General features: G+C 53.8%; 1 protein-coding gene across 1 annotated transcript in view; it reads left to right on the forward strand.

The window, feature by feature from the left end:
* Positions 1-702: 702 nt before the first annotated feature.
* Positions 703-18,268, forward strand: part of LOC122383060 (zinc finger protein 423 homolog) — a 66,700-nt gene continuing 49,134 nt past the window's right edge. The window contains exons 1-3 of the mRNA XM_043369156.1: positions 703-1,026; positions 1,804-1,902; positions 16,216-16,317. Coding sequence (XP_043225091.1) covers positions 987-1,026; positions 1,804-1,902; positions 16,216-16,317 — 241 coding nt within the window. The 5' untranslated portion in view covers positions 703-986. The remainder of the gene's footprint in view (positions 1,027-1,803; positions 1,903-16,215; positions 16,318-18,268) is intronic.

Genomic DNA, 18,268 nt, shown 5'->3' on the forward strand with positions numbered 1-18,268 from the left:
CTCTCCCTCTCCCTCTCTCTCTCTCTCCCTCTCCCTGCTCTCTCGGTCGGCGGCCGTCGCCCTCGACATGATTGAGCTGTATGGCTGCCGGCCCCCCGGGGTCCGCCGGGCCGCGGGGGGCCGGCCGCCCCGCCGGGAGGGGAGGGAGGGGAGGGGCGCAGCCACCTGACAGCTAGTCGCGGCCGCAGTCGGCCGGCGGAGACGGCAGGGGAGAGAGGAGGAGGGTCAGGGTGACCTCGGGTCAGGGAGAGAGTGGAGAGGGAGGTGTGACGTCGGGTCAGGGAGAAGTGAGGAGTGGACGGTGGCGTCGGCGTGTCAGAACGAGTGTTTCAGTCCACTGTATAGTGATTTGACATGGCACGTCCGCTGGACTCCGGAACGGTGAAGTGAACCTCGAGGAAGATAAGCTCGAACTGACCATGGGTCTATCCTACCCTGGCGTAGTTTGTGCATTTCCTAGCCTGGCCGTTTATTATCCGTGATCCGTCTCCCAAATCCATGAGCCATTCGTGAACGTTTGAGTGAAGTCCTCTCAGCCCAGTCGCTCCATAGATCTGCGACGAACGCCCCCCCCCCCCTCCCCCCGGACCCTTGGAGCCCCCGGCGGTGTCGGGGGAGCGACCCGACCTGACGGCTCGGCTCCGACGGCGCTGCTCTGGGCGGTCCAGCCGCTCCGCCGGCGCGGCGGCCGGCGGCAGTTCCCTGTCGGTGGCGGCGCCGCGGGCACGTGGAGCGCGGAGGACAGCGTGCGAGGAGAGCGACGAGCGTAGATCTTTGAACCGGGCCGGGACAGTGAGATTGGCTTTGGGGGACAGTGCATTGAGGTGTTAGGTATGTGATGGCTAAGGCGGAACATTGGCTGGACGTGATGTGTGACTGATGAGGTGCGAGGGTCGAGGACAGACATAGTGACTGTCGCTAAACGTGGAGACCAAGACGGACACCGAACCAAGTCAACTAGCCCCAGCCGGAGCTCCGGAGTCGACATGACAAGACGGAAACAGGCGCAGCCGCGCGCCTTCAAGCGTGAGTGCACCCCGTACTCCGTAGAGAGGGGATGGGGCGAACATCAATGATAATGGGTCGTATGAAGTCACTGCTCGTTTAGCGGGTGAGGGGAGGCCGCGAATCAGTTGATAATCATTCGAGATATGTCACATTTAATGAGATTCTGACATCACCGCCATGACTTGAAACCAAAGCGTCAACGTTGTAAGTCGGAACACGCGTCGCTCGACGATAAGGTATCGATATTTGCATCTCAAAAATCTGATCTGATTTGCAGCCGTTCTGTAAAAACCAATAGCGATGAGCTACAGTCTTCTTCAAATTCACAAATAATGCCTTTTCCAGTGTTCCTCGTTCCTCTATTCTATGAAGTGTTTTATGTGATGTATTTGGCAGCACAAAATATTGCACGATTTTTGCGTTCTATTCGAAATGCCGAATAATGCCAACCTTGACGTAAACAAACAAATGCGCACGTGGTCATCCATTTTCTTGTTTCTGACGGAGAGTGGGGAGGGTGGGTCTTCATGCCGTGTTTGCATGTTTTTAACATTTCTGTACGCCTTTTGGTAAGTCTTGTCACGTCACCTCGTGGTCTTTCCGTCTGTTTTCCACTCAGCAGTCATGAATCCATAGGCAAGTCATTTTTCGCCGGACATCCACGTTTTCGCCGCGATTGTTATTACAATTTCTGATGGACGGTGAATGTCGGTCGTGATGTCTGATTTGAGCTGTGGCTGTCACTGCCGTCGCCGTCCGACCGTGACCCCTGACCGTGACCTCTGACCCCGGCAGCGGAGGAGGACACGGCGTCACCGTCTGCCGACGTGGCCCGCACTCCGGATGGGGACCGCCCGGAGTCCGGACTGGACCTGCCCGCACTCCCGGAGACCGGTGAGTGCCGTGCACGGTGTGCCCGGGTGCGTATTCGCCAATTGTATTACACGAATCGGCCCATCAACTAGCGACATCTCTAGTGCGACGTCATAGCCATCCGCCGCGACAATGCATGCATTGAGGCTAGATTTGAGTTGAGACTTTTTTGGAATTGTATATGGCTATTACACATGTATGTGTCGCCGTAGCCGAGTAGTTAGAGTCTCGGTGTGGTGGACGAAAGATCGGTGGATCAAGACCTTGCTTTAGCGGTTCTTTTCTCTTAAAAAGAAGTCGGTCGTAGACGCGCATTTTTGGCCCCTACGTTCGCACGCCAATATCGTACGCCCAATAAATCTCTGACAAGTATTCATCTGATTAAGGAATAAGTTGCAAAAGAACTGCAGTTGCAGTCTATACCTGAACTACCAATTTTGTTACGGCACTGTCGATATTCGTCAAAGTCGGAAAAGCTATTATGAAACACACTCGAATGACAACGGATTCCTGTATTATTTCATGGATCAGATAAGACATGTATAGAGATAAATTGATAACAGCCCGCCGTGAGCATGCAACTTAACAACCAGTCCCAAGTTATCTTCATAAACGTCTAATATAATTTATAAATCGCGCCCCACTGGGGGGGGCTATTTATAGCCCCCCCTCCCGTTTTTCTGCAATAACTTCCAAACCGCTTGACGGATCGACGCCAAACTTTCAGTACCTTCGGCTGCATCAATTTGACACCTTGTGTCAAAATTTGAACTTCGTAGCTACCATAGGTCGGCCGGAAATGACGTCAGAGTGACGTCATGTTCGTCCGATTTCGACGCAAAACATTGAACCACGGCAATCGCTCCCAAGAGCTCAGTTTTTAAGCTAGATCCAATTTCTTTGCATGAAAGAACTCAGAATTGACCGCGCTATCAAACTGCTATCTCGGATTTTCAAAATTTTGAAAATTTCGAAAAGTTTATATAATAATATTCAAAATTTATATTTTTATATTTTTTTCAAAAAGTTTTTGACTTTTCGAAAAAAACCGGAATATATGTGACAGAACGCATGATTATGACTAACTCTAGCAAGTTTTAGCTAAATATCTTCAAAAATGGCCAAGTTATACGCATTATTGCAAAAAATTCACAATTATTAATTTTTCAAATCAATTTTTCAGTACGTATTTGGCATCGTACACCAATATAAATGGCACCATCGTGTTCCTGAGCTCAAACTGCATCCAATAGACACCTTTTTTGTTGAAAAATTTCAACTTCAAAATTTGACCTTTTTTGACCTGAAAGTGACCTGACCTAAGCTAAATTCGACTCCAAATGACCTCGAATGACATAGACGACATCAAATTTGAAATCTATGGCCTAAATGGACCATAAAACATGTGTCACGTGACCGACGCATGATATAATATTTTCGTGACCTGTGATGACCTGACCCTGACCTGAAAATCAAAGTACAAGTTTGGTACCCTCAAGGTATCTAGAGCATCTGTTCACGAGTGTGGAAACCAAAAATGAGCCTGATCTGACTTGTAAGACGGCGGCCAGAGCCCAAAATGTGAGCAAGCCAAAGTGCTAATAATTTTTACTTTGACCTGACCTGTGACGTCATCGGTGACCTCGAGCTCAATGAAATTAGGTTTCGCTCGACAGTTTTTCCGGGGCTATCAGACGCCGTTTGAATTTTGACGATCGGCTCAGTAGTTTCGGAGTTAGGAGGGGGGGCTATGAATAGCCCCCCCCCCCCCCCCCCAGTAGGGCGTGTTATACACAGACCCCAGTGGGGCGCGGGTTAAGGGGACTTAGGTATCCCCCTGGCGGCTGAAATGTAAGAGTTATAGTTAGGGCATAGCTCCTATAGATGACGCTCTGACGGCTGGAAACTGATATCTCGTCCCGTGATTACGCTAACAGCTATGCCGAACTTTTTTTGTGCATGGTGATTCTTACACGAAAAGCTATGCTTACCAGCGTGCGATTTTTACTTTTCATCTTAGTTTTCGCTACTTTTAGGTACTTTACCTTGCCAAGTGCCCACCTACTTTCAAAAGGTCAGCGCCGCCCCTGTCAATGCTGCGTGCTATCACCCATTGGCAGTGAGAAATATTAATCAATGAATGGCCATCGTCCAGCACCATTTGTCTTTCCATTGGCTACGTTCGCATAGTATGCACTATGCATTAGTGATGTCAATCACAGAAAATCAGAACACCGCTACAAAACCAAATACAAACAAAGACCATTGGAAAATACCGAAACCGAACCAATCGGTTGGACTGCAAATATCTATCTTATGCAACATATTCATTAGAAGAATGCCTACGTCTGATTTCTTAGGTGCACGCCGTTGCAAATGTATAAAAAACGCACAATGACAGATGACACGAAAATCGAAGTCGCCGAGTGGATTCGAACCACCTACCTCGGAATCACCAGTCCGATACTCTAACCACTTCGCCACGGCGACAACATGCTCTAGACAGCTTAAATGTCATTAAGTTAAAACCTAGCTTCAATAGACGCCACCAAGGGCGAGGACCGAAAGTATGACGCCACGCTGACGTCACTCAGGAGGCACGCTATTGGTCGGCCGATTCGTGTAATACAATTGGCGAATACGCTGCCCGGGTGCGAGCGCGAGTACCCAAGATTCTTCAAGATAAGGCTGGGGCCCGTAGTCACATGGTTGTCAGTACCACGACTTGCTATAGTACGGGATGGGTCGCAACGGACATCCACAATTTCCCTTGCCGATCGTCAGTGTTCGTCGACTCTCCATTCATTACCACGTCGAGGTCGCGAGTCATTTACCCTTTCTTTTTGTGTTGGTGTAGCGGTACGCAGCAGATGGATGCCGTAATGACGGTTTGCTTAGCCCGTGATCCCGCTCCCCGTATACCCATTACCCACGGGCCCACGGTAGTGTCACAGCATTTAGCTATACCGGGCACACCCTCAGTAAATCAGCCTTGGCTCTGTTTATCGTTCAGAAGTCATAACACACTATATAACTGATAACTGGAGTTGTCAAAACTGTGTCGCCTTATCACCGGGCGAATCATAACTACCGACTGAATGGTGTTTCCACCATGGTCGTCACATATCGTAATCCAGGCCGGCTTTCCGACCACTTCAGTCAAACTGACCAGCAGGCGAAGCCGGTGTTCGCCGCTCGTAAACTTCGCTCTGTGTGTCCACAGTTCTTATCCATTGTTTCGTCGTTGGGCCCGCATGTGATGAGACTGGCATTTCCTTGCCATGTCGACAGTTTCCGCCGCTCGCTTTAGGATGGGGTGACCTTTAGCAGCGTTCCTTCGATGCCGTCTTATGGGATCATGCAAATAACGCCTGAGGCTGACGAGACCTGACCCGACAATCCTCCTCGGTCATTCGATGTCTGGTATGTGACCCCTCGTCGCATCCGTCGTCTTTTATCATTAGGACAACCGATTCTCATCTTTGATCATGCTTCCTTTTTCCGGGCTGACTTTCATCAGTTCAAACCGCCCGACAGCCGATTGTGGGCCGGTTCCCATTGGAGCTCAGCGTACTCCTCTGGGGTGACCTTTTGCGCAGCCGGGTGACCTGTCTGTTCCACCGGGGCGTGCCTGTCCCACGGGGACGGCTCAGCCGCCGCGGCGCACAAGCTGGTTATCGAATCAGCCCAATGTCTCCCCTTGGCCTTATCCCTTCACCCTTCATCCCACTCTGTCCTGTGACCGGATGTAGCGTTTCCTGGTAAAGGCCTTGTGCTAGTCAACAAGGGACCTGAAGTCACTACATCTACCGCATTGTTAACTTATACCATCCCCGACACATGTCACCTGTTTGTCTACTCACCTCATGTCTGCTGATGTGACCTCAGGTCACGCCCTGACCTGCCGGTGACCCAAGGTCAGGCGGTGTGTCCGCCGGCGCGCGGCCGGCCGGCCGGTCGGCGCGGGGGCGCCGGCGGCGGCCCTGCAGGAGTATTGAACGCCGCCGGCAGGTCCCGCGGGAGGTCGACTGGGAATTCACTGGGACTGAGGGCCCCGCGGGACCCGCGCCGCCGCCGCCCGCCGGTCGATACGGCCTCACAGCGGCGCGCCGCCTCCCGCCGCCGCGTGACCTCAGGTCCCCGGGGGGTCACCGCCGGGGGACGGGGCGGGGGCGGGGGGCGCTGACAGCAGCGGTGAGTGGCGGCCCGGCCCGGCCAGATGGCCAGAGGTGCCTCTCGAGCACGCGCCGCAGCCGAGTCCAGCCGCTGTCCGCTCTGGGGTCGGACAGGACCGGTGGAGCCGGTACACGGGCCGACCCGTCTCCCCGGACCGCCAACAGCCGAACTCGGTCCGGCGGGGCCGACCAGCCGCTCGATGCAGCGGACCTGGCGCTCCCGGCGGAGCTGCAGACGGCGGCCGAGGGCCCCGGGGCCCAGGGGACCCGCGGCTGCGCGCCCGGGGACCGGGGCCCGGCGGCGGGGCCCCGGGGGACCGGGGTCCGCGGCGGGGGGCGGTGGCGGCGCGCAGGCCCGATCGCCAGGCATGTCGGGAGCTCGAAGGTCGCCCTTGAGCCGGACGTCACGGCGGCGTTGACGGAGAGCCGGCGGAAGGTAAACACGCGGCCACGGCGCCGGATTCGCGCGCGGCGCGCCCGTCAGAAGCTCCAATATGAGTGTCCGGTGTGACACGGGCAGTCATAACACCATAACATGCATTAATCATGTCATCACGTCAAACCATCATTGTGTTTGTGATCTATATGTACTTGCAGCTCGCACGCAATCAGCTGGCTAATTATGCTGCTAGTTATTGCATTTTTACTGGCATGAAAAACATGCCTCTGAATTTCACACATTTTCACCCGCTGGACACGAAATGTCATGTCAGATCTGACGTGAACATGGATGTTCGCTGCCAGCTGGGGCGTGCGCGGAATCACGAGACGGTGGCCACGGGGCGGAGGAATGCGGCAATGTTCCACTAACGAGCGGGTCGGCGGTCCTCGCTCACGGCACCGGCCAGGTGCGGGGCTGGTGTTCCTGTTGTCACCAGAGGCGGTCCTGACACGCTACTGGGACCCTCTGCCGCCGCTGGACACTGTCGACAGGGCACCGCTGCCCCTGTCGACAGATTAGCCTGTCCACCGCTATCGCAATCCGCCAGAAAACAGTGCTCTCGTCGCACGGGAACAGGGACAAAAGCTTCCCTCAGTATCAGTACCGCCTCCATCTCCAACATGGTGGCTCTGCTCGTCGCCGCTCGCGGTAGCTGTCTGCTGGCAGCGACTCTATATGTATAGACTCTCTGCTCTGCTCGCGGTAGCTCCCTGTCCGTGTTGACAGCGGCTGCTGGCCTCCTCTCCTGCCGGCCCGGCTGGTCGCTCGGCGCGCGGTGCGAGGTTGCAGGCCGGCCGGTCCCGGGGGGCGGCCTCCAGACGGCTGGCCGACGCCCGGTGATCTGGCGCAGTGTCTCCGGGGAGCGGCGGGCATGTCTCCCGGACGGGGGCCCGCAGGGACCGCCGGCCGAGACGACCGTGCGCCGCCGGCCCGCCGGAGACGGGTGGAGGTGGTGACGGTGGTGGGGGGCAGCGGTGACGGAACCACTTCTGATGCTGGTGGTGTCAGCAGCAGCAGTAGCAGTTCAGCCTGTGTTTACGTGAGCACCTTGTGCGGATAAAGCTCTGATGTCATTGATATTGGCTTCTAATTAATTTAGCTTAATTAATGGTCATTGTTCTAGTCAATGCCGTTTTTCGTTGTTCGATTCTACATATATTCAAAAGTTTTTGATATTGCATCACATGAGACCATGGACTTTTGCTATGTTTCGGATGATGACATCGCAAGTCATTTCGAATGCTGGAGCCCTTGCCACGCCCACTTCGAACCCTTTGTGGCGGACGTTGATACTGTGATGCCGGCTCCGATTCCGCTGAACGACATTCATGTATCCCGAGTTCCGAGGAAGTCCCCTGTCACCGCCGGTAGGGCCGCAGCCCCGGGCCCGCCTCCGTACTGATTGACATTCACATTTAGCGGTGGCATTCGCCCGGCGACTGGCGTCGACGCACTGGGTCTCCCGGTCGCCAGCGCTTCCTGCCGCTGAGGACAGCGTGAGAGCACCGTGAGCTCTGGGCTGCATGTAATTTTGTTTTAATGCAACTGCAGGCACCCACCAAACCCTCGGACAGTATTGTGGTGTCAGCGGGATAAATAAGGATCTGGCTTGAACTCGAGTTTAGACCCTAAATCTTTCCTAGTTGTATCCCAGTTGAGCGCATGAGAAGAGACTGCGCAGCAAAGCTGTCATCTGGTGTCCGCCAGGGCGGGGTCGACTGTTTTGACCCAGGATGTGTCGGATATGATGGTCTGGGTTCGGCTTGATGATGGTGGAATAGTATGTGGGATGGGATGAAGTGTTGCAGTCGTGTGAGTGGAGTTATGTGCACTGTGCAGTTTGACGCTGTGGCCCATGTGTGCCCAGTGCTGCGGCACTTGTCTCGCTATGTGAAGAGGAGTCCCTCCAACTGCAGCCGGGTCTGTGTTGTGGCCGGGTGCGGCGGCACCAGACCTGCACCGAACCCACTCCGCCGCTCTGTGCTGTTGACCACGCCCGCGCCGAGTCCGCTGGGGCCGCTCTCCGGGGCACGGAGCGGCGGGCCCGCCAACTTTCCGCCGCCCTCGCCCCCGCCCCCGCCCGCGCCCACGCCGGTGCCGATTAGTGGTCGGGTCCTCGGGGAGCTCATTAAGGGCCGCCCGGGCGAATCAATCCAGCACACCAGCCGGCTGCGGAGCGGGCCGGGCCGGCGGCCCAGAGGTGCAGCCGCCGCAGACCGGGGCGCGGCGGATGATGGGCTTACTCCGAGTCGTCACAGCACCCCGTCCAGTGGATTGGGAGACGGGGGGGGGGGGATACCGGCTGCCCTAAGAACACGCTAACCAAGAACACCTAAGAACCCGCTTCAAATGTAGGTATGTACTCCACGGCCTGCAGCAACTTTGAGGCATCCCCAGGTCTTGCCGTTCGTGGACGAGTCCTCAGCTCTCCCCGGCTAGAGAGGTATCCCTGGTCTACTTCCCCAGAGAGGCACCCCCAGCTCCCTTGGGCCGGAGGAGGGGCAGACGCTCTCGGCTAGGCGGGTCACTAGGGAAATCGTACAACGCGGCTTTGTTTTTTTTGTGATGTTCTTCCGCGATGAGTAAAAATAGTAAATAAGCATGCACTATAGGCTTGTCGCGGGTTCCTGGCCCTTCTCTGACGATTTTTGACAAATGACAGCAAATTCAAGGACGTTTGCTATTCAATACTAATCGCTGCTAGTTTTCAGAATAACGCTATCGTGTGGCCTTAGTACAGATTTTGTTCTTCCCTCCGTCCCGCGCGCCTTTTTCAGGAACAAGTGATTCGGTTTTCCATTCAACAGTCCTCAACAATATGTTTCAAAACATGCTCTTGTTTTTTCAACATTTTGAACATATGGGATTTCAATTCATGTTCGCCCTTAGTTGCAGCTGATGCATGACAGGAAGGAGGTTTAATGAAGTATCGGTTGGAAGAGTCTGCAAGATCTTCGGCCACACCCTGCTTACCACCTGTTTTTAGCTGATGTGCCTAGCAGGTCTCCTCATTCCACCCAACGTATTCAAACATGGATCATCGATATCACAGATTCACCGAATCTCTGATCTATAACCATCAACCGTTTATTGCATATATGCATTGATTATGCACGCCGGGCACCGGACAGCAATCCCCGAGACATCTTTCAAATCGCTGGTGCCCTGTTCAGACCCACATCCATCAATAGCTAAGTGGGCGGCAATCAAGTCACAAGGCCATCGGTGCCGCCGCTGCTCCCTTTGCGGAAGTAATCGAGCCTATCCGCCGTTCGATTCCGCTGCCCGCCGAATCGAGCGTCGCCGCTGAGCGTGTATTTGTTGCCGTTGCACGCCGTGCCGTCCCCGGTCCGCTGCACTGTCGATGTCGGGGGACCGCGCGCCGGGCCGGAGGGGGCCGTTTAATCAGACCGGCCCCCGTCCCCCGGCGACTAATTGGTGACCAATCGGTCCGTGCGGCCGTCCCACTGTCGACCGGTCGGGGCTCGATGGTCGCAGTGGCCGTCTCTACACGCCAGCGGTCGAACGGTGTCCGCAGGCAGTATGCATGCATTGCAAATCGATCCCCGCGACTCATTGCAGGCGCAGCTTGTTACCGCCACTTCCGCCGTCATTGCTGCCAGAGCCGAGCTGGGAAAGGGATTGAAGAAGCTCGTTTTTGTAACAGGAAACTAAAGCTCTCTTACCTGTGTGCAGGTATGAAGTGATGGCTAATGAGCAAGGATATCTACAGCATTCGATGCGACTAGGGAAGTTCAGCCATCGCGTGGTCCTAAGTCTGTTTTAACAACTTCATGTCTCGATGGTTGAATTCGACTTGCCTCGATGAGTTTGTGAACTCCCTCACTGTCTCGTTGTCCGTATGTGACGAATGACGTGCTCTGTATACGACCGTCATACAAATCACATTCGGTCTGTCATCCGGCCCACTATAGCCGCATCCCTCAAACAATCTCATCCCTCACACGGAGAGCAGGGTGCGCCCAAGTGGTCTGCGCCCCTGTCGTACCGACCAGCCGTTCTCCAGCGCTGCCGTAAACCGCTGCTTTACAACGCCGTCGTAAACACATGTTGGGCAGCGGCCGGGCAGAGGAACTGCCTGACCGGTAGCAGACGTTTTGGTACCTATTTCTGCACCGTCCTTTGGTATATGTATGTTGTCTGTTGAGCAGACTCTGCTCGGTAGAGGATGTGCTATGCCTCTAAGCTGCCCTCTGTTGCTGATTGAGGTCCGCGCTCACGGCGCGTGGCTGTTAGTTAGGGAGTTGGTGAGCAGCTGCAACAAACGCACAGATATCATTGTGTTTTATATACGCCAACCCCATTTAACTATGATTCGTTTCAGGCCAGGCCTTGGATCGTTTTTCTACCTGCTCAAGTGCCCAGGAGGCGGTATTTTGCAACTATGTTGTCGTCTAAAATAAATCGTAAATGCAAATCCTTAAATCATGGCACGCAAAGCAAGGCTGTGGTTTGAGGTTATAATAAGGAGCAGCATGCACAATACATCACCTACACATATTATCGCTGCATAATGTAAAATGCGCGTTTTTTCTTGCTACTTTCCTATGCACCATGTGGAAGAATAGCGACCGCGTTCTTAATAAAAACAATTATGCTCACCACAGCAATGCGCTTTTATGACCGTCATTCCAAATTAATATGCACATTGCACATTGCACAGTATGCATGATTGCACGAATGCTTGATCACTTTTGAGTGCTGTGGAAAAGGTTAACTGGTTAGATACTGCCGCTGATACCTTTCCAAGTATTTATTGCAATGCCTACCTGTTCTGCGCCATGTTTTGCCAATTACCTATCAAAGCAAATGATTTACCTATGCAGTGCCTCATTACCTTCAGCAGATCTATAGCCGGCGGAAGTGGCTGTGTCCGACCGGTCAGCCGGCTAACTGACGCTAACCGGGTTCCAACTGGGGGTGACCGAGTTAGCCGAGTTACGAGTTATATCGAATTGGACAGCGCCCTCTCAGCTGCAGCCCCGATGGTAACAGCCGAAATGGACCATTGAACTCGTCATCAGTGAATGTATCCCGCTTGGCGCTTTCGGCATGAATTGTTGTGCAGGGTCAGGACGAGGAATTGGTAGCTTGGACTTCAGAGTATCAATACATACGTGTGAGCTGACGTAATGTTCACCGTTAAAGGGACCCTCCCACCTTAACATTAGATTTGAGTTGAGATAGCCAAAATGGGGTCCCTGGCTCACAATTACCGGTTTCGGCACTCACAACATCGAGAAATGCCTTAAATCGGAAATATTGAATTTCAAAATTGCAACATTTTGATTCAGAGGGGCTTATGCATAGGAATACCCCTCTGAATGTGTGACGTCAGCGCAGATATCTAACGATTTTTAAATGTTTGACTAAAACGTTTGGTAGCACGCGGTGGTATATGCTGCTAAGCGCGCAACATATGCCGCACTTTCAAATAAAGTCACTAGGAACAGCGGAGATCCCAAAAAGTAAACAAAAGTAAAAGTCTAATATCTTGAAAACCGGTGAAGATTTTTCGATGAAATTTGGTAGATATTCGTTTTTGCTCTTGCTGAACCGAGCGACATCACTTTCATGTCAATTCATTAACTTTTTTGAAGGTGGGAGGGTCCCTTTAAGTGTTTTGGATATAAGTAGGTTTTGTCGAATGGACCGCTCCTGTTTCACGCCCCTGCTGATATCGGAGTCATATGTAGTGGCTCGGGCGGGTCTCAGTTTGGTAAATCTGGTCTCATTCTCCACATCTCTGTCCGTCCTGGCGGCGCGCAGGCCGGGCGGGGCCAGCTGATTGAGTCATCAGGCGGGCCGCGGCGGGGGGCGGGCGGCCGGGGCGCCGGCGACTGGCGCCCCCCGCCGGCTCCGGCGGGAGGCCGGCGGCGCCCCGGCGCGCGCCGCGGGGCGCCGCGCCGCCCGGTCCGGGCGCCCCCCGGGGAGCGGCGCCCGGGCGCCCACGGGCGGCCGCGCCGCTCCGGATTAATAATCCGGCGTCGGCGGCGTCTCGGCGGGCCGGAGAGGACGAACGGACAGCTGCGGCGCCACTCCGTCTGCCCTCCCCGCCGACCGGCTGACCGGTACTGCCCTGTAACTGGGGCGGTAACGGAGCGCGGCGGCATTCTCCGTGTCCCAGGTATTTGGTAACCCGACACAAATATGTCGATACCTTCAAATGAGTTGATCTCGCCATTTTGGCCGTAGTAAAGCTGGACGAGCGTAAATGCGCTCGATATAATTGCTTGATGTATTTACTGCTAAATTTGTTATGGTTATCAAAAATAAGCCATCGCAGCTTATTATTGAAGATGCCAGGCCATCTTTGTAACGCGGTCAATTGTCAAATCATGTTCAGGAAAATAAAGTACAATTACTATCCCGTTCTATCCCGCCCCTGTCCCTTACCACTCCGATTTTCCGGTCGCACAGTCGCTGGCTTCCGTGTTTCGGATGTCAATGATCGTTACTCCCGATGAGGCCGCCCCTCGCCCCCGATGAGCCCCGGGGTGAGCCCTTTACTGGGGTAACCTTCAGGGAGGCTGTCCGCGGATGGCTGACCATAAAATCACTACCGTTACATACCGCTGGGCAGCTGTTGGCTTAGGCGTTTGGCCTACTTCTACCGTTTTCTTATCTCCAGTGGTGCTGCATTGGCTTGTTGGACCAAATGAGCACTTCCCACTAAATGAAGCCATAGCGGGAAAGTCTGTGACAGTTTGAGCCTGGGGACGGGTGTGGGAACGAGGAGAGAAGGGGTGTGGCGCGGGCAGATTTCTGCCGTAACCTCTGGCCCGGCGGAGGCGCGGTCCCGGACGGGGCGCCTCATGCATAATGCACCTCCCGCGCTCTGCCCAGCTCTCCGTGCTCTGTCCTCTCTGTGCTCTCCCCACCCCCTGCTGAAGCGGCCGCCTTCCGGTGCCCGGGTCCAGCTGGGCTCCGTGCCTGCATCCGTGATTCCGTAGGCCCCAGGCGGAATTCTAACGGGGCTGAAGGCAGTGTTGGCGGTAAGCATGGTCCATGTAATGATATTGATTCTTGACCTGACGCCGTTATTATGAAATAAAATCCGAGCCAGCTTCGAATTTGGAGTTTTATTCCTAATTCTGATCTGCCCTGTGCTTACAATTTGAAAATGGGCGTTGAGCTTAACCCGCGCCCCGCTGGGCTATTCAGCCATACGCGCCCTGCTGGGGGGGGGGGGGGGGCAGATTCTGCCCCCCGTCTAACTTCCGAACCGGTGGTGGTAGAAAGACGGGGAAAACGGCAATCGAAAGCTCTCAACAAAGCGGATCTTAAGAGCCCAAATTTTTTGGTTAAGTAGGTCAGAGGTCAGGTCAAGGTCAGGTCAAGGGTACAAAATGCAAGTTTCTACAGTATCGGCCTTGCACCGTAGTTGCCGAAGAATGGACTGAGTTGATTGCCCAAAACGTGTTCTTAGACTACCAAGACAATATTCGTTGCATACAATGTCATTCAAAGGTCAAGGTCAAGGTCAGGTCAGGTCAGGTCACCAAAAACAAAATATAGAAAAGGGCATGTGCGACACATGTTTTATGGGTCATTTTACTCATAGAATTCAATAGACACACTCAATTAGTGATATGGACCACCTCTGGATATGGACCACCTCTGGATGAATTTCAGGTCGAGGTCAGGTCCAGGTCAGGTCAAGTGAGGTCAAATTTTGAAGTTGGTTGTTTAGGCCTAAAAAGGTATCTATCTGATGCAGTTTGTCACGGCAAATCGAATGGTGCTATTTTTGTTTCCGTACGAGGTCTAGAACTTCCAAAAAAAATCATTTTTTTTTTCAAAATTTTTGTGTGTCGTGACGTCATAAAATTTTGAATAACTCCCACATTTTTGAACCGATTCTTTTAAAAATTGGTATGTAGGTGCACATAGACCACTTCTCTGACATATATTCCGGTTTTTTCGATACACTCAAAATTTTGGATTTTATGATTATTTTCCCAAAAAAGTCAGTTTTTTGAAATAATTTGGGCCAAAATCCAAAATTTTCAAAAATCCGAGATAGTCATTTGATAGACAAAGAAGAATCACGTATAACCTTTTTTGTGACGTCTTGATTCCTTTAAAAATGAAGATGTTAGCGGCGTTTGAAATTTTGCCGTTTTTGAGGCGAAAATGGCGAACATGACGTCACTAAAACGTCAATTTCTCAAAAAAAAATCCGATGGATTTCGCTCAAATTTTCAGGGAACGTGTCAAATTGATGTATGATAAGGTACTGAAAGTTTGACGTCGCTGGCGTAACGCGTTTAGAAGTTATTGGCGAAAAACGGGAGGGGGGCAGATTCTGCCCCCCCCCCTCAGCGGGGCGCGGGTTATAACACAATACCAAAACTCGGAAAATATTGAAAGGTCCTCGGGTAGGGTGGCTTCCAAATATGAAAAACTAAGTGAGTATTTCACGATCCATTCCAAGAATATGAACGCATTTTCAGAGGCATCTTATAATTCATCTACACTCTACAGCATCGGGTCCGATTATGCAGACCGAGTGTTTCTTTAACTCCGATTTCTAAGGCGACTTAATTCCATCATCTGCCTCTGGTGCCCGTTGATGTGACTTTATAATGTTGTGGAAGGTGAGGGAACCTGGAGCATCAACCAGGGATTTTCTCGAGGGACATACGAAACTCGGGGACTCAGGCCGACGAACAGTCTGTGCAAAACTGGGAAAGTTGAAATGTTCTTGAATATATACGAGCGGTAATGGGGAACAGGGCGAGACGGCTGGTCATAAACACTAGTGAGACCAGAACTGCAGACAAATTTCCGCAGTGTTGGTGTTGTATAGTCTGTGCAGCTATGCCGAGCTCTTCCGCTGAAATCCCAAGTTTAGCTGTTATAAAGGAAAGTGTCTGCATGTGAGACGTCTTGAGGTCGTTCGATGGTCACAGAGGCTTCTGGTTCTGGGACTGTAGAGTACTGGTGCTGGGCCTTGACATCGTGGCGTGCATTAACCTGCTTAGTGCTTACAAGTGTTGGTATATATCTGTTCCTGGGCTCGTCTCGCTAGGCAAGGTGTTATTTTATGAAATGCAGGCAAGTCATGCCATGTTTAGATATAACAAACTTGACCTGATCTTATCAGCTCGTAAGTACTTTGTGAGGTCTTCGATATTTTTCACTTTAAAGCTCACAAACCTGTCATCGAGCTAAATGAATGATAATTGATTGGGATTAGGCGTGCTTTATCTGAGGCAGCTCGGCATTATAAGCCGAATGTAAGACCCTAGCCTGTCTCGGCACATCACTTCCTAGCCGCCCGCGGCCATATTCTCCTTTTTTCCGTCGGAGGAGAAAAACGAAACTTGATGTAAGCTCTTTTCATGATCATTTCATTGCGCTATGCGCTGAGTGCCTTTTCTCCGTGTGATCCCGGGACTGTGGTATCGGCCGCTAGGTGGCGGTGTAATGACGCCAGCCGCCGCCAGGTGTCAGGCCAGGTCTGACGGACGGGGTAATCCACCGTCCAGCGGAATGGGAGGCTGTGCAGCAGGTATTAATTAATTCCTTGGTTCGAATCCTTCGACATCAGAACATCCGCAGATTTTTTGACGTGCAAACTTTTTGAGTGTTTACTCACGACTAGCTTTTAGCATTACCTTCCCTTTTACCGTTGCCCAAGTTCAGGTGAAGTCGAGTGTTCCCTTCTCACAGTATCTGTTCTTTTTTTAGGTGTGAACGCAGTCAGCTGCCGGTGGTGCTGTCAGCAGCTGGTGTCTGCCGACGAGGTCTCCCAACATCTGACCTCAGAATGTCCCGGGCCAGGCTCAGACGGTAAGTCCAGCGCTCAGCGAATATTCACTGTTATATGGAGACGTCGTGACTGTGAGCAACCAGCTTGTCTTCTGTAATAGCTAATTTCCACACCTAATTAGCATTGCTTTTATTTATCTGACCTTTAAAAGATTTTTGGAGTTTGCAACTTTCGCAATTGGCGCAATATATTCCGCCAACTTTTGCGATGAGGCTCCGCGTTCGTCTTTTTTGAGCCAGTGGTCCCCGAGGAGCACTTGTTGCAGCTCTAGATGGGCCAGTGCGCAGCGTATCCGCCACAAAGTGCTCGCGCTGGTCATAATATTCGCCGGAATGGCCTCAGTGCCGGCGTCCCCCGGGTGTCGGTCGGGGCGCAGTGTGCGCGCGCGCCGGCCGCCCCGGAGCAGCACGGCGGTCATCGGGGGGCCATTTGGACCGCCGGCCGGCACCGGCAAACACTGCCTCCGTCGGCAGTTTTTGCCTCTCGGGGGACTCGGACGACCAGTATTTACACACCTTGGCGAAACAAAATATGTTTTGTCCGCGGTGGGTCGGCCGGTTCCCGAGGGCGCCGTGAGCGAGCATTAGCCGAGCGGGCCGCCCGAGAGCGGCTAGTGCCGGCCGGCTCCGCACCGCAGCGCTAGTGTCGCCGCCCTGAGACGCAGGAGGAGGGATGTGTTGTAGTCTTCATCCTTTACCATAGTTGTCAAGAGACTTCTGAAGTGTTTTTTTTTCCTCTCGTAATGATTCGTGTCAACAAGCAACGATAACATCAATCCTCATAGTTTGTGCATTCGAAACAATTTTATTTAGGTAGTGGCTCCGCCCGCATGACTGATCATGGCGTTTAAAGTTCATCCGTATTTGGCTATCTTTTATGAGCTAAAGTGGCCTGTTTACACCCGTCCATCATTTCCATCCTCAGGACGTTCAATGATCCATCTCGTCTACGCCGTAGCCCCCAGTCCGGGCCGGACAGGCAACTTTTCTCATGCGGGCTGTTCCCTTGGAGCGGCACCGCTACTTTCAAGGGAGTACGGTACGGTACGCCTGGACGGCCGGTACCTCCCGGCAGTAGCTGTGGGCGGCCGGCCGCTCGGAGCGGTACGCCGGGGCGGCCGGTACCCCGGAGCGGTACGCCTGTGCGGCCGGTACCTCGGAGCGGTACGCCTGGGCGGCCGGTACCTCCCGGCAGTAGCTGTGGGCGGCTGGCCGCTCGGAGCGGTACGCCGGGGCGGCCGGCGGCTCGGCGCGGCGCTGTTGTCGGCGCCGGCGGCTCCCCGGGGCGTCGTGGCGGCGGGCCGGGACCGGGGCCGCTGTGCGCCGCCAGCGCCGCTCTCGTTGTTCGCGACGCCTCCGCCGGGAGCCAGAATTATAGCTGCCCGGGCGCGGCCGTAATTTTCTACTTTCGACCGAGTGCACCCGGGGGGCCGCGCTGAAATGTGCCGAACCCCCGCGGCGCTCGTGCCCAGCCTCGCCGGAGCGGCGGCCTTCAAGAAATGACCACTTCCACCGGAGGAGAAATTAAATTCGCCTCAGCCGTCGGGATGCGGCCATAAAGCGGGTGCGCTCAAATAAACCGAGCTGCCGGCTGATGGATCCGCCGCCGCCGCCGTCTTCGGCCGCTAATGGAATGACCCGATAAAGGTCGCGCCCCTGACGCCACCCGTTGGCCGCCCCCGGGGTCAGGCGGCGCGGCGCCACCCCAGGTGTCGCCGGCTCACCGGCGGCGATCGCCGGTCACAGGGACGATCGGCGCGGGGGCATCGGTGACGACAGCTCCCTGGATACATCAGACAGTCGAGTACTGCAGCTACAGAGGCGAAATGAACCCCCGACATCTTTGGCTTCCTACCAGTCGGTCCGCTCAGAGTGGACGGGACCGCGGTCCAACGATACCGACGACTCGACCGCGACCGTTACTTTCCCTGTGGGTGCCGTGGCCGTCCCTCAGACGTCCGTTACTTCCCCT

The sequence above is a fragment of the Amphibalanus amphitrite genome, unplaced genomic scaffold (genome assembly GCF_019059575.1).
Source record: "Amphibalanus amphitrite isolate SeventyFive unplaced genomic scaffold, NRLGWU_Aamphi_draft 000153F_arrow, whole genome shotgun sequence".
Lineage (NCBI taxonomy): Eukaryota > Metazoa > Arthropoda > Thecostraca > Balanomorpha > Balanidae > Amphibalanus > Amphibalanus amphitrite.